Below are 16,996 nucleotides of genomic sequence, written 5' to 3'. Positions count from 1 at the left end.
ACAACATGAATAAATCTCAAAAACACTATGCTAAGTGAAAGAAGCATTACATTTTGTATAATTTCACTTATATGAAGTTTTAGAACAGGTAAATTTAACCTTTGACATAAAAGAATGAGAACAGTAGTTATACCTGAGGGGTGGGGAGGGGATAGACTGGGAGAAGGATTTAGGAAACTTTCTGAAGATGACTGCAATGTTCTAAATTTTGGAAAGGGTTTGGGTTACACAGGTGTATATGTCTGCAAGAACTCAGTAAATTTATACTTGAGATTTGTGCATTTTATTGCAGGTAAATCTTAAATCAAAAAAATTAAAAACTAAATAAATACTAAACTCTAGTTAATAATATGCAGCTGAAGTACTAGGGGGAAGTGTATCAGCAACTGCAATTTATTTTGGAATCCATCAAAAAGTATGCTGGATAGGAAAATAACAAAACAAGTAGAGTAAGATGTAGAATCCCTGTAGTCAGTATTTCAGTATTTACTATAAAATTCTTTCAACTTTACTGTATGTTTGAAAATTTTTCATAATAAAATGATGGGAAAAAGACCTCAGTAGGTCTTATCTTTCTATTGTATGTGCCTTGTTTGAAATAAATTATTCTTTCTGCAAGATACAGATTTGATAGCAACACAGGGACCAGAAATTAGCTCCCTGGGATTCCAAAAGATGGATGATACATGTGAACATGGGAAGAAGGAGAAGAAAATATAAAAATTATTAATAAGGAAGCCAAATAATATGAAGACTACTAATACTTATTATCATCACCACAAAGGGAAAGTACCTTTTAATGACTGCTGACCACTGAATGAAGAACTATATTTTCTGTCAATTTATGTGTGACTTGTATCTTACCCAAATTTGTTCAAAATTTAGACATTGAATGACCAGTAAAAAACAATTATTAAGCATTTTCCTATATACCCAGTATTATGGTTGTTGGTATGCTATATATGGGATAAAATCACACACATTGCCTTTTGAGAGCTTTGGAGGAAATTTGGCACAAGTTTATGCCGAACAAATCTGGTTCTGCTTCCCACCTCTGCACTTATTAGTTGTGGGACCCTGGGCCAGTTAACTTCTGTAAGCCTCACTTTCCTCATTTGTACAAAGGGGGAAGATAACGGCAGTTCATACTTAATGTGGTTATTTTGAATATTTTGTTTTTTTTTTTTTTTAGACGGAGTCTCGCTCTGTCGCCCAGGCTGGAGTGCAGTGGCCAGATCTCAGCTCACTGCAAGCTCCGCCTCCCGGGTTCACGCCATTCTCCTGCCTCAGCCTCCCGAGTAGCTGGGACTACAGGCGCCCGCCACCTCGCCCGGCTAGATTTTTGTATTTTTAGTAGAGACGGGGTTTCACCGTGTTAGCCAGGATGGTCTCGATCTCCTGACCTCGTGATCCGCCCGTCTCGGCCTCCCAAAGTGCTGGGATTACAGGCGTGAGCCACCGCGCCCGGCCTTTTGAATATTAAATGAGACAACCCATTTTACTTATACTGTATCACAGTGACTAGTAGATAGAAAGTACTCAATAAATGTATTATTAATAAAAAAGAACTGTAAGACACAAAACTTTCAATTGGTGGAAGAATGTGAAGTACCTTAATTTGTCTAAACAGAGCAATGTCTCTTCACTAGGGAGCACAAATAGTAAATAGGATAGGATTTGTTTTGTTTTCTCCCAGAGTTGTGATAAATATTGTAAAAAATTAAGGAACAATAAGCTTGCCGCCGTCGATGCTCTGAGAATACAGAAACTCAGATCCAGGAGTGCAATGCAGAATGTACCTCTTTTCAGCTTAACGTCTGCACCTGATAGAAGCTACCCTGCTTCACCAGGGCTTGCATTAAACACTCAGAATTGTTACCCATAATGTTTTGTACCTGTCACTAGTACCTGTTAAGTAGGTGGGCACGTAGCTAGCATCTCGAATTAAAATAGTCAGGTAAAGAGGGGGTTTATGTAGGGCAGGAAGACATTAATGTCTGGCAGGTGGCAGAATGAGCAGCTGTGTGACACTCTGGCGAGCTAGGAAGCATGCTTCATTGTCTCTTGCTATAAGTGGTATCCAAATTCCCCACATTCTTTGCTATCTTCTGTATCTTTTGGCATATTTTTACCACCTATCTTGTTAACAATCATGCAGCCTATATTCCCACATACTGTTGCAACTGGCTGAAACTAAGCAGTAGCAGCTGCTCCTTTTAGTTGGGGCATCGCTCTCCTGTTACACTGCCCACAGCTCCTTACTGTCTTTCACATGAGGTACATTTCCTGCCTGGCCTGGATGGCCTCTGGACCCTGGTCTAGTTAGATTTAGGCAATGGTGACATGTTGGGGGTTTCTTAGTGGTAAGTTATATCTAGATGAGAAGTATTCTACCCTCTACCCCCAGCAAAAAAGCAGCCAGGAGTCTCAGATATTTCTCAAATGCCTTTCAGAGCAGATGAGTTCCTTACTATCATTTCATAAAAAGAAGGTGATGACTTAAAAGGAGAAGGAGAAACTCAATAATCACCTAAAAAAAAAAAATCTCTGACATGATTGAAGTCTTAAGACATCCTATTCTGAAACACTCTTGGAAATGGAGAATGAACATTCTACTTTTACACAGCCTTGCATCTGCTTTGAAACTCACACAACATTGGTTTCTTTCTTTAGTACTTTCCCTGTCCTCTTACTGGTCTTATTTTTCAAGATGTAAGTTTACTGAGTGGGACTATTTAACTGGTGTCTAATTGAAAGTTTGGGGCAATGTCTAGCACCAGGGCAGAACTGGGAAGAATTCACATCATTCTTAACATGGCATCAAGCCAAAACTGAAGAAAAAAATGAAAAGATTTTAATGTAAATCATCCAAGCTAAAAATTCCATATTTTAACTTTAAACTTGAATCAGCAATGATTGTTGCTGCTGTTTCCTTCCCTTATTACTAATTATTCTTTTGAGGTTAAATCAGATAAATGTGCAGAACATGCGAAATGGAAGCAACTGAATTTCTCAAACACGAAGCACAAAGAAACATTCTCTCCCTTTAATTGGATTGCCTTTATTTAACATTCTAAAGAATGATTATTAAAGTTCAAGGATCATATTTAGATCTTTCCTAACAAAGAAGAAATAATGCTTGTTTCATAAGTAAGCCAAAATTTTCTCTGGTTAATCAGGCAACTCCCAAGCTAGTAAGAACTCCTCCTGGGACCTTATCTACTCTTCTACAGGAAACAGAACTAGTGCAGGCAAGGGTACCTTTATCTTACTGCATAAGTATCAAAATATTGCCTAAACAAGATCAGAAAACTCACTAAATGAATAGAATGGTGAGATGAGAACATCCTTAGATACATTAAGAGCTAAACAGGATGCATATCAGAAAAAAATTTCACTTAAGGTTTGCTTGGAATCTTTTACATTAGTCTATATAGTAACACAACCAACTATTCAATGTGAACATCAAGCCAGGAGAACAAAACCAAGGAAGAAAAGATAATTTGGGAACTAGAACCAATTCAATTCCTGATACTATATACAAATACAAAACACATATAAATACATGTATAAGATTTTAAAAACCTGTGATGACATATTTTGGGCTCAAAATACTGTTCTCACATAACACATCTCATTTCTCATCCTTAAGCAAAGTTTGGTATAGAGGATATGTGGTTTCTTGCTGCATGTTTACTTTTGTCTCTCCCTGTCTTTCCTAGCCTTAACAAACAAAATTCCAAACCATCCTTTAAGAACCCATCAATGACCCATCCCATCAATGACTTACTCCTCAACAATTGGAATTAACCTGTCCTTTTCTTTTCCCAGCATTTTATATTTGCATTATCACCTAGCTCAAAGCTGCAAAACACTAAACTTCTTGGAACAGTATTCTAAAAAACCTTTACAAAAAATGATGTCCTCACCATCTTTTATAGGAAGAGTTTAAAAAAGAAGTCATAGTTATCTGAAGTCAACGCAAGACTTTTTTGGAAAATATTGGAGAATGTGCCATGCTGATAATAAAATGGATTGGACACAGCTGCTGGGGTAAAAGTCTCTTAGGTTACAATTATCTCACTCTTTTTAACAGCTTCTGTTTATGGTTTCTTCTTCTTCAGCAGTGTTACATACCATCTGGTAAACATAGCAGCTGAAGACTCTGTTGGGTTTCTGCTCTATGTGTAGCACTAAGTCTCTGTCAAAGTAGACTTCATGGCTATATGTCTGTAACAAAAACACAATCATATGGACTCTCCTTTTCACACAGCCATATTCACTACTGTGTTACTAAAATGTCACAGTACCTATGCTAGGGATCTTCGAATATACACTTAGAAGAAAATAGTTGCTAGAAAGAGGTTTATTTTTCATTATTTGTGGATATGCATATTATTAACAAGAAAAGGCATTCTACAAAATATAGAGAATAGAAAGAACTCTGGACTCGGGAGTCTAAATACCCAGATTCTATTGCCAACACTGCTACTATCTATCTTATTGTGTGATCATGTATGAATTGCCAAACTTCCCAGGTTCTCCACTGGTAAAACAAGACCTGGATAAAATAGTGTCTATTGTTCCTTATAACTTTGACATTCTATAATAGTTGAAATATCAAACAAATGTATTCAAGAGTACCTGGGAATCCTACATACTTAGATACGGTCTCTATTAAATAACTGTCTGGATTTATTACTGTATTCTCTTATTTTAAAAAATTTTTCCAAATTTTTAATTGAAAGAAAATCAAAGACTAGGGTAAGGAAAGAGACAATAAGTCTCAGGAAAACACATGAAGTTTTATCTTTAAGGCCACTGGTGCCAAGGGGAGGAAGGCTTAAGAAGTACTCTTTTGTTCTGTATATAGGACAATAACCTCTTTCATGTGGTCATTGGCATAGGTGAGTCTGGACTGACATGAACACAGTAACATCTGTTCTAATAAACGGCACCTATAAAGAAAAGGTTTACAACTTTGTATTCCACGGACTCTACTTACCACATCCCATGACTCCACTAGTGGAATGCTTTTAAGTAAAGTTCCATATTCATTACAGTGGAAATCCAGGTGAGCTTTTCCTTCAGCGTCTATCTGAGTAACCGCTACCACAGAAAGCAAATCTAACTCATCTTCATAGTCCACAATTTTGAAAGTCTTTGGGATAGACAGATAAAATAGAGGGAAAGGGGCAAAATCCAGTTATTCAGGTAGGCTTATTTCTGCATTTATAGTTTAAGTATTCCATTACTTACAAAAATATGAGAGAAGAATGAATTAATGGGAAGAATAATAGGTAGAAATGTATCTATTTATATGCCTAGTAAAACATCAGCTCCAAGATTTTCAAGAGTTAAGCAGTATCCTACAGATTTGATAAACAAAACCAAGTCTATGTAGATCTCAAAGTATAACTGAAATTCTCTACAGTGACAGCAAATCAGAGCTTCTCTAAATTTAAAAGAGTATTCAACTGCTGCCTCTCACAAGTGTGTTTGCTGATTCCTGGACAGGACTAAACACATGAAGCTCAGTTCTGAAACCTGAAGACTGCTCACTGAGCTCTCAAAGTTCTCACACTAGAAAAACATAGTCATTTCTAGAAGGATGGATAACCCATCATACACTATTTATGACTTTTTACCACCTTTAAAAAAAATCCTTTTGGTTTTTTAAATAAAGCAAAAATGGCTGCTTATTCTTGAGGGAGACTATTAGGAAATGAAATCCAACCCACAGAACAGGACTGGGACAAAAGGGTTAGCTATGGTAAAAAGAGAAAAATTCCAGAACTGTGTCTCAAAGAAGAAAACTCAAGATTTCAAAAACCTTGCAGGGAAAGCAGATCAGTGCCCAACCATCCAGGAATGGACCACAGGAAGGTACATCTTGGCTGAATGCCTGGCATCAACTTTAAAGACAGGCATAGCATGTTTCTCTCAATCACTATGCACTAATTCTTCACCTATGTTTGGTCAACTGCTCTCTAATACACTGACATTTTCTGCCTTTGCCACCTTAATACATAAAAATTTATATGGATTTATTACCTTTGATTATTAAAATGTACTTTTATGTTATTTCCTTTTTGCCTTCACCTTACCATGGTCAAACTTCAAAGCGTGACTTCTTGCCTTCGTGTCAGTGATTCTATAGATTTTAGTCACAATTTCTTCAAACTTTTCCTTTACAGGCTAAAATATTTTGTTTTTTAATCTCATGATATAGAGCATCTCTCGTTTAGCTACCACCTCTTCCCTCTGAATGAATTATGCTACCTTTTGGAAATTTTAGTACATCTTTCTGTAATATGGTTTTATATGCAGAGTATGTTGCTTTCTTCTTTGTTCTCAATAGGTGTGTATGGTCCAAAATAATAATTTTTTGTGTGCTTTTTGGAGAACTGCTAAATATTGGGCCACCTCTAACATATTTTAAAAGAAGTTCAAAAACTGTCCTTAGAAGGCCACTCTAATGTTTCTACCTGAAAATGGTCATACAAATAATATAGTTAGATAGTCTAAATGGATTTAGAATTTATGCAATGGTTTATATATTTAAGGCATGATCACTCAGTTGATTTCATAAATACTTCCAATGCCTCTTTAAAGGAAGGGGATAAAAACGTATTAGCTCAGTGACTCATAAAGTCAACTTGAAGATAAGAGCTGAACTGATGTATCACACCCTCACATCCTCTTCCTCTGACCTGTGGGCATTAACAAACATATTCAAGTCTAGCAAGTAAAAAATAAGGCAAAAACCATAAAGTCATCAGGATATAACTCAAGAATTTTCCCTTAAGAGAGTTCCCTAGAAAATATACACATCAACAAAACAAAACAAAACAAAACAAAACAAAACAAAACAAAACAATAAGCTAACAGTGTTTTCAAATTATTTTGGTCCTATGAACAACTTTTCTGCAAATAAAACTTTAAGAATAATTACAATATGAAAAGAGAGGATGGTGGGGTTGCACTGGTTGAAATAGCATGCACAACCCCAACCAACTGGCCTGCCTGGAACCCCTCAACCCCAACCTCTACCCCAGGGTATGGGGAAATATTAATATGAAATTCACAATGCAAGGACACACTGGTTTGGTTTGTCATCTCTGGCCAAAGCAATACCTCTTGTTCTGGGTCATCATCCAGAAGGTTAAAACTTTTTTTTACCACCCGTCCAGAAGCTGTAACAGTGAGTACATTTTCATTCTATCATATGGAAAGAAATAAAAAGATATGACAAGTTCTATTACATGCAGTCAAAAGTAAAACTGTATTAACAAATTTGGTAAAACTTACCAACCCTTCTCCCGCATCCACAATTATTTCCTCAACTGAGAAAATTCTGAATCAGATTTATGATCCTCTGTTTCATATTTTGAGACAGGGTCTCATTCTGTTGCCTAGGCTGGAGTGCAGTGGTGCGATTTTGCCTCACTGCAGTGGTACAATCTTGGCTCACTGCATCCTCTGCCTCCCAGGCTCAAGCAATCCTCCCAGCTCAGCCTCCCAAGTAGCTGGGACTACAGGCATGTACCACCATGCCTGGCTAATTTTCTACTTTTTGTAGAGACAGGGTTACACCATGTCACCCAGGCTGGTCTCGAACGCCTGAACTCTAGCAATCTGTCTGACTTGGCCTTCCAAAGTGCTGGGATTACAGGTGTGAGCTACTATGCCTGGCTCAAAAATACTTTATTAAAGTTTTTAATGGCTAAAATGCCAGAATGGGCAAAAAAATAAATTATTTAAAAGATTATAGATTAGCTGCCTCATTCACCTGACTTTTGCCTTAGTATACAGTACAGCAAATAAAAAGTGGATCTGTTTTAGATACTTCCCTCCCATAATTTTCTTTGTGGTCTTAATTTATACACTAAAAGTAAAGTACCATCTGGAGTTAAAGTATGGTATGTGATTTTTAAAGATTTATATATTACCCCAATTAAATTTAAGTTTGCACAATTAATTAGACCCAAAGGTTGATAATTCATCAATAAAAACTTAAAAGGAAACTCAGCTAAGAAACAGAAATAAGCAAAAGAGAAACTCAATATAGTCAACTTTCTTTAAATCTCAAATGTACATGGGGTTAAAACTGGCTACCCATGTAGACAAAATGAACAGACTTTTTTTTTTTTTTTTTTTTTTTTGAGACGGAGTCTCGCTCTGTCGCCCAGGCTGGAGTGCCGTGGCCGGATCTCAGCTCACTGCAAGCTCCGCCTCCCGGGTTCACGCCATTCTCCTGCCTCAGCCTCCCGAGTAGCTGGGACTACAGGCGCCCGTCACCTCGCCCGGCTAGTTTTTTGTATTTTTTTAGTAGAGACGGGGTTTCACTGTGTTAGCCAGGATGGTCTCGATCTCCTGACCTCGTGATCCGCCCGTCTCGACCTCCCAAAGTGCTGGGATTACAGGCTTGAGCCACCGCGCCCGGCCATGAACAGACTTTTATAGGGCTGTGCTGTTGTTTTCCGCTACACTCAAAGGCAAATACAGTAGCATATTATAGTCTTCTACAGAAAGACAATGATATACAAAGGATTTTAAAGTACTCTTGACTTACTTTATTGTTCTCCCTGTCGGCCAAAATGACAAAATCTTCAGAGATCTGATGCTGAAAACTATTATTTTCTATTTCAGTTAGCTTCAAAACTCTGAGAAGGGAAAAAGGATTCTGAGAACATAAGACTTCAAAACACCATCACAGTGCCAAAGTTTAAGTACTGATATAAAACTCAACAAATAAAAATTATAGTAACAACACTGAGGTAGTTCTCTTGATTACTCTGCAGTACTAAGTGATCATTGAATGTCCATAAACTCCTTCAAATTCAGAGATTCTGTTAAACAGAAAAACGTGGGAACTTACAACAGGTGCCACTGAAGTAGGTAATGATCAGCTTGGTCAGGCCTAAGCTATTTTCCAAACTGGCTTAATAAAAGTTACTCTGAAGAACCTTATCTCTGCTATGCTGTAACAGGTCTCTAACATTTCAGCTCTAACAATTATAGCAGATATTTGCATTTTTATTTCTGAAGTAGGATGAGATATCTATGAGCAACACTTAAGGTTAACTATAAAGAAATTCAATTAGCAACGAAATCTATACCTAAATAGAAACTAAGAGTTTTCATGATAGAATAATATTTAAAAGTGACAACTGAAAATGACTCTTCTTTTTTTCTTAGGATTGGTTATATTTAAATATTTGGGTTTTTTGAGTGCAAATGGCCTCATGGATCAAGCCTATTTGCTCACCAACCTCAGAAATCTGTTTACATCGTTAACAAGCTTCAAAAGCACAATGTTTTACAAGCTCAAAGTCTCAAATGCAGAAAAAAAGAACAGCAGAGAGAAGCAGCTATGTGTCCAGAGAGTGCTGGAGGCCTTGGAGTTCCCGAAGACCAAGAGATCAAATAATAATTTAAATTACTCACTTAGTGTTTTTAGAGGCAATATTTTTAAATGCTTATATTTTAAAACCTGGCAAAAGGCCATACACTCTTTTTGGGCCTTATTTTCTTAAGTTCAAACTAATATGGGTGGTAACAAACATTAAAAGTAAGGCTTACTGAAGTGGAACCACAGATTAAGATGTGTAAAAATTAATAATCTTATTTCATTAAATCCTTTCATCTTCATTATATGAATAATAGATCCAGAGAGGTAGACTGATTACCATGAAGCATAAAAAATAAAGGTAGACACTTCCCTTTTTTATTTTTTATTTTTTTAGAGACAGGGTCTTACTCCATTACCCAGGCTGGAGTACAGTGCTACAATCATAGCTCACTGCAGCCTCGAACTCCTGGGCTCAGCTGATCCTCCTGCCCCAGCCTCCTGAGGTGCTAGGACCACAGGTGCCCACCATCATGCCTGGCTATTTTTTATTTAAATTTTTTGTAGAGACAAAGTCTCACTATGTTGCCCAGGCTGGTCTCAAACTCCTGGTTTCAGGGGATCCTCCTGCTTCGGCCTCCCAAAGTGCAGGATGATAGACTTAAACCACCATGCCCAGCGCCTTCTCTTCTTACTCAACAAATACTGAGCATCTACTCTGTGCCAAGGACTATGCTTAGTGCTGGGGTTATAGGTGTCAGCAAAACAGACTCCTTCCCTGTCATCATAGAGTTTATGATACCAAATAAGGTATTTAAGCAGAAGATCACAAAAATAATTTATTTAAGTTGCCCTAAGTGCTACAAAGGAAGATGATACCATGGGTAAAATGAAAATATCATGGGCAAGCAAATCTGACAAGGGGCATCAGGGAAGGTCTGTGGAAAAGTGTCATTGAAGCTGGGTCATAAAATATGAATAGAAATTAGGCAGAAGAACAGGTAGGGGAAACAGACTCCAAACAGAGGGAACATGCCCTCCATTTTCTGAAAAGACAGCATGACTAGAGTAAACTGAGTGGGAGGAGGGTCTTTCGGACCATGCTAACTATGTTGATTTTTATCCTAAGAGCAATGAAAAGCCATAAAAAGGTTAAAGCATTTGAATTCACTTGCATAGGTTTTTATATTTCTTCATGTTCTTAAAAATCATGCTAGCTGCTGAGAAGAAAACTGACTTAGTGCAAGAGTGGATCCTGGAGCCCTGGAGTGGGCTATTATTGTAACCTAGGCTAGTGATGACAGTGACCTGACCAAGACGATGACAGTGGCCAAGGGCAGAAATAGGCAGATTTAAGAAATATTTTGTAGCAAAATAAACTGGATTGAGAGGATATATGGTGTGTATGTATGAGAGAAGGAGAATGCCTCTAAGTGTTTAAATGTATGTATACTGATGAAAGACAAATTGGTAAGAAGGTATCAGGAATGATTCAAGATTTCTGGAATGAGCTTAGATGAGAGGTTGGGGTTAGTATATACATTTTGGAGTTCTCATGTATACATGATCTTGAAGCCAAAGGAATAAACAGAATCAAGCAGAATGGAAATAGTGAGAAGAGAAGAGGGCCTAAGACCCAACTATGGACATCCAACAATTAAAGTCTGGGTAGAGGAGGAAGAGCACAAAAGCATACTAAAAAAGATAGATGAAAGAGGAAAATATTCAGAACCGTGGTGTCAGGGATGCCGAACGAAAAGTGTTTAAGGAAAGGAGAGGTCAGTTTGTGAGAGATGAGTGTGCCCTGAAACCAATCAAAATAAAACAAGATTTACTTCAAACAATCCACTTCCTTTCCTGTGTCTAGGCTGTCTTTCAGAACAAAGACAAATACTTTTCTTTCTTATTAACCCTAGAGAATTAATTAAGACCTGATGAGAAAGGGCCAGTCTGTAATTACCTTTTACTCGCATATCATCCATCAAATAACTTTTTCAAATTTAATACTTACAAACAGTAATGTTGAGGCTGAAAGAATAAATTCAGGTTTTCTATATGCCAGTCTCTGAGAAAGCACTCAACAACAAGCTAATTATTTCCATTAATTGGCTCACAAGTTCGCTGGCAAAAATAAAGATGCCAATAAATGCTACCAAAAGCTGCTCTTAACTTTCAAGTGCTAATGAGATTACTCACTTGACTTGATTTGGGCCAACATGTATTATTCTACCAGAAGCATCAGGATGGAAATAGATCCAGTCAGATTCTAGAGAACAACAATCCATTTCCTGGATCCCGTTTTTTGCCTGAAGTTGGAAAAAAAACATTAAAGACAAAGATTAAGGGAAAATCAAATGATTTTAAAAATCAAACCCAAGTGATAGATCAGTAGGTCATAAAAGAAAAAATATTAACCAATTAAAGTGGAATATATTTGAGGGCCAAATGAGGACATGCAAATTTGAGAAATTCTGAACATTTAAATTCAGAAATGTCATGGATTTGCTCTGTAACATACCCTATATCTCACAAACAGGTGTAATAACACAAGAGATACCATATCTCAAGCATCTACTTTGTGTCAGGAACCGCATTCAATGCTTTATAGTCACTGCTTCGTTTAATAATAACACTCAAAGGAAGTACTGAAAACTGATACACAAAGAGAATAAATCATTTGTCCAATTTTTTTTGGGGGTGTGTGTGTGTGTTTAAATAGAGATAGAGTCTCGCTATGTTGCCCAGGCTGGTATCAAACTCCTGGCCTCAAGTGATCCTCTCACCTCAGCCTCTTAAAGTGCTAGGACTACATGTGTGAGCCACTGCACCTGACCTTGTCCAATATTTTGAACCTACTAAACAGCAGATCTGACTCAAAATCCATGGACTTTCCATTATATAACTCTGCCATAATCATGCACATGCAGTTCTCCACAACTTCTTCCTCTCTTCCCTATCCCCAACTGTCTTTCAATCAGAAGAGCAGATAACAAAAAAATGAACATGTAAACAAACCTAAAGTCTCAGACATGGGTCACAGAATCTTGGATAAGTCAAATGTTGAATTCTAGTATCTGAGGAAATGATCTAATACTGCTTAGCTTTTAAGGCAAGAAGAGACTTCCCTGTAGTATATTTAGATATCAAAATAAAGAAAAAACCCATCTGATATGTTATCACATGTGTACACAAATGTTTTACCTTATATCCAGGAGCACTGGGAACGAATACCAACTTGGATATATTAACTTCACTGGCTTTACAGAAATCATTTAATTTAATTTCTCTAATGTAAAATGAAATGATGCCACATTTCCTACTAGATACTCATGAGTTTTGAAATACTAAAGCTTTTAAATTCCATTTGCATACATTGATAGGCTACTATGTTCTAGGTATCAGACTAGGCATTCATGCCTCACATTAATTAAACAATCCTTGTCGTCAAGAAGCTTATAGTCTAGGGGGAGGCAGAAACATAAATAAAAGAAAATAAGGCAGTTACTGTGAGCTACGATTGTGCCACCGTACTCCAATACGTAATTGACCCATGCACCAGACAGTCAAGTGAAGAGAATTTTGGGAGTTAAAAAAAGGTTGAAATGAGCCTTAAAGGATAAGCAGAAAATAGCTACAAATAACAGACAGCAAAATCAAAAGTACAGAAGTGTTACTCGGCCGGGGGCAGTGGCTCACGCTTGTAATCCCAGCACTTTGGAAGGCTGAGGCGGGCGGATCACTTGAGGTCAGGAGTTCGAGACTAGCCTGGCCAACAAGATGAAACCCCATCTCTACTAAAAATACAAAAATTAGTGGGCATGCTGGTGTGCGTCGGTAATCCCAGCTACTCAGGAGGCTGAGGCAGGAGAATTGCTTGAACCCAGGAGGTGGGGGTTGAAGTAAGCCGAGATCACACCACTACACTCCAGCCTGGGTGACAGAGTGAAACCGTGTCTCAAAACAAAACAAACAAAAAACCCAAAAGTATAGCGATGTTAATCCATACAGTATGCATATAAACATGAGTAACAGGTAAAATTAAATTAAAAAGTATAATATCCACCCATGAGACTGGAAAGGTAGGCTGGGGTTATATTGTAAGTGCTTTGTATGCCATGATTTATTTTTATTTTTTAGTTTTTGAGACAGGGTCTCACTCTGTTGCACAGGCTGGAATGCAGTGGTGTGATCTCGGCTCACTGCAGCCTTGACCTCTTGGCCTCAATCAATTCTCTCACCTCAGCCTTCCAAGTAGCTAGGACCACGGGTGCACACCACCACACCTGGCTAATTTTTGTATTTTTTGTGGAGGCAGGGTTTTACCAAGTTGCCCAGGCTGGTCAACTCCTGGGCTCAAGTGATCTGCCTGCCTACGCCTCCCAAAGTGCTGGAATTACAGGTGTGAGCTACCATGCCTGGCCTCATGATTTTTAAATTTTTGGAATGTAATACATTTTATGTATCAAATTAATGAATGAGTTTCAATTTTTCAAGAATTTCTACAAGAATCCTAATTATACCTAATAGAAATAGTGGTATTATTACATTTTACATAAAATAAAATTAATGTAATTAAATGTTGATTGTAACCACTGAAATTAATGTGTCCATGATAGTATTAGCTCCAGATGCTCCTTTGTTTAATACAAAATATGCACATACTATACATATCTTTTTTTAGGAGATTGTTCTCTTTACTGTAATATCTAATTAAAACATGCAAAAAAAAATCTTTGCATGAAATACTAGGCAGTTTATTATCAGCTTCTATTGTTTTTATTTGCTCAAATGTTAGATTTTAAAGCTCAGTTTAATAGAGAAAGCTATGAAACATTTTCTGAAATCTTAAGTTAGGCTGCTTACATGTCTTTAGTTATCTACTCTTCTGACTAACAGGTGGGGAGTTAATAGGTATACAAATCATTAAGACAATGTCACAGTGATAAAAATTGTTCAGTAAAAGGACTAAAAGCTTCCCCTGAATTTGGCAGCTCTTTAAGAGTATGCTGAAATATAGATTTGAATAAATGTTATAATCAGTTATTACAGAAGGAGAGTGTGTGACAAGCATGCTTGATAACATGTTCAAGTCCATTATTTAGATATAAAGTAATTCCTCGGAAACCATAGGGGATTGCTTCCAGGACCCCTCACAAATGCCAAAACCCACTGGATGCTCAAGTACCTTGTATAAAATGGTGCAGTATTTGCATACAATCTATGCATCTATGCACATCATCCCTTATACCATCCTTTTTTTTTTCTCTGAATATTTCCAATCCATAGTTAGTTGAATCCACAAATGTGGAACCCATGGATATAGAGGGCCGGCTGTATGTGTACGTGTGTGTGTGTTTGTGTATGAAGTAATAGGTACTATCAGTTCTTATAAAAAAGAATATGTGTTAAATGTTCAGAATATGAACTGTGCAGGATTTCACTAGATCCAAAGTTAAGTGAAAAAGAGATGTGACAGGTCCTGGTGGCTGAATGATGTTCACTGGGTGGGAGGTGACCAATCAAACCAAGACTTGTCACAGTGGAAAACAGCCCTTAGAGAGTCCTTTAGAAAAGAGAATGTCACTGGGCTGGGCCACATAGGAGCTGCCATGTAATAAGTATTTGGGGAAATGGAAGGGAACAATGCTCCTACAAAAGAAAACTAGAAGACACTACACACATTGTCCCCTGATGGCCATGACATCAAGGGAAGTGGATAAATGGACCCAAGGCTATGCTGATCTGCAACGTGGTAAAAGGTGATCTGTAACGTGGTGAAAGCCACTGGAGTCAACAGTGACTGACTGAGCAAGGTCAGCATAAACTGAACCTGTCTCAAAAAAAAAAAGGCAAATTCTTCTGCTATATCAAAAGGGAGGATCATTTGAGGCCAGAAATTCGAGACTAACCTGGAAAACATAGCGAGATCCCATCTCTACAAAAAATAAAAAAGTAGCCAGGCATAGTGGTGTGCTCCTATAGTCCCAGATACTCGGGAGGCCGAGGTGGGAGGATCACCTGAGCCCAGGAGGTTGAGGCTGCAGTGAGCTCTGATTGTGCCACTGCACTCCAGGCTGGGCAACAGAGTGAGACTCTGTCTCTAAATAAATAAATATAAAATAAAAGTAGTGTTGACCAGGCGCGGTGGCTCACGCCTGTAATCCCAGCACTTTGGGAGGCCGAGGCAGGTGGATCACGAGGTCAGAAGATCGAGACCATACTGGCTAACACAGCGAAACCCTGTTTCTACTAAAAATACAAAAAATTAGCCGGGCATGGTGGTGGGCGCCTGTAGTCCCAGCTACTCGGGAGGCTGAGGCAGGAGAATGGTGTGAACCCGGGAGGCGGAGCTTGCAGTGAGCCGAGGTTGCACCATTGCACTCCAGCCTGGGCGACAGAGTTGAGACTCCATCTCAAAAAATAAAATAAAATAAAATAAAAGTAGCGTTCCACTGACACGTCCATATGAAATGAGAAAAAATATCAACAATGAAAGCTTGAGTGATTTTTCTGTAGCGCTAGCTACTCAGGAGGTTGTGGCAGGAGGATCACTTGAGCCCAGGAGGTTGAGGCTACAGTGAGCTATGATTGTGCCACTGTACTCCAGCCTGGGTGACAGAGTGAGATCCTGTCTCAAAAAACAAAGTAATCAACAAAAAAACATAATCAGCAATACAAAATAAAAATGGAACTGCCCCCTTAACTCACTTTTTGCACTGATTACAATCACTGTACTTAATACACTGCATCTTATTTTTCTACATGTTTCCTTTGAGAGTATAACTTGAGGGAAGAGATTGTGTCCTTAGTCATGTCTGGCACATGGTAGGCCCTCAATGTATGTTTATTAAATGACAAATCAATGCCTATGCCATTTTAAAAAAAGAAAATAAAAATGAATTCAAAGGGGAGAAATTTCCATTGTTTTACCATGTACCATTTCTACCTACTCTGCCATAGATAACTTAAGAATATCCTTAAAAACTCAAAGTGCTTCAATTTACCTACACTGTGACTACCAGAGTTCCACCTGGTTCTGCTCTGGAAGGCAAAGAGCAATAAACCATGGAGAAGCAAAACCAATAATACATTCCACCAGCAATTTCAGAAGCAATGTGAACATGTTCCACTGGTGATTCCCACTGTGGAGAGGTTTTATATGAGATCCCTTGCTGGGAGATTGGTGAGATTAAAAAAACCATAAAATTCTTGGTGCTATAAGAATTTTCAAAGGTTAATATTTTAAAATTATGGGTGATACACACAAATGTTTTCTATATTGTCTCTATTCTGTATTTTAAATTGTTTGCAAATTATTAAAACAAATACATAAAAAAGTAATTCTTAGGAATGTGGGCCTATTCGAGAGGTAGAAAACAAAGAATTTGATACAAATTTGCTACTAAAAAGTCTGATCACTCATTTACCAGGCAATGGTCTTTTAGGGCACAAATATGGAAAACTCCTTTCTGTTTCCTCTTATTAGGTGTGATGATGTAGTGCCAAGGATGGCCTCCAATCTGAAAAGCATTCTCCAGGGATGACACCTCAAAGAGCAGTGGTGGTAGGTCTGCAGAGACAGGAAAAGGAATTCATTAGCTGCACTGTTCTGGGAGCTCTGGACTATTCATTAACTGAATTCAA

General features: G+C 37.8%; 1 protein-coding gene across 4 annotated transcripts in view; it reads right to left on the bottom strand.

Moving 5' to 3' along the window:
- Window positions 1-16,996, bottom strand: part of DCAF17 (DDB1 and CUL4 associated factor 17) — a 61,440-nt gene that overhangs the window by 9,539 nt on the left and 34,905 nt on the right. For 2 of the 4 annotated variants that reach the window (XM_038001930.2, XM_038001933.2), the window contains exons 9-14: window positions 16,780-16,922; window positions 11,549-11,658; window positions 8,576-8,666; window positions 7,138-7,221; window positions 5,006-5,161; window positions 4,138-4,230 (exon numbers count right to left, since the gene is read on the bottom strand). In XM_038001930.2, coding sequence (XP_037857858.2) covers window positions 4,138-4,230; window positions 5,006-5,161; window positions 7,138-7,221; window positions 8,576-8,666; window positions 11,549-11,658; window positions 16,780-16,922 — 677 coding nt within the window. Of the gene's footprint in view, window positions 1-1,170; window positions 4,231-5,005; window positions 5,162-7,137; window positions 7,222-8,575; window positions 8,667-11,548; window positions 11,659-16,779; window positions 16,923-16,996 lie in introns of those variants that run through there. The other 2 variants (XM_038001932.2, XM_038001931.2) reach the window with 2 other exon arrangements.

The sequence above is a fragment of the Chlorocebus sabaeus genome, chromosome 10 (assembly GCF_047675955.1).
Source record: "Chlorocebus sabaeus isolate Y175 chromosome 10, mChlSab1.0.hap1, whole genome shotgun sequence".
NCBI lineage: Eukaryota > Metazoa > Chordata > Mammalia > Primates > Cercopithecidae > Chlorocebus > Chlorocebus sabaeus.
Note: the sequence above shows the minus strand (reverse complement) of the source record. Positions and strands in the feature narration are given on the sequence as shown.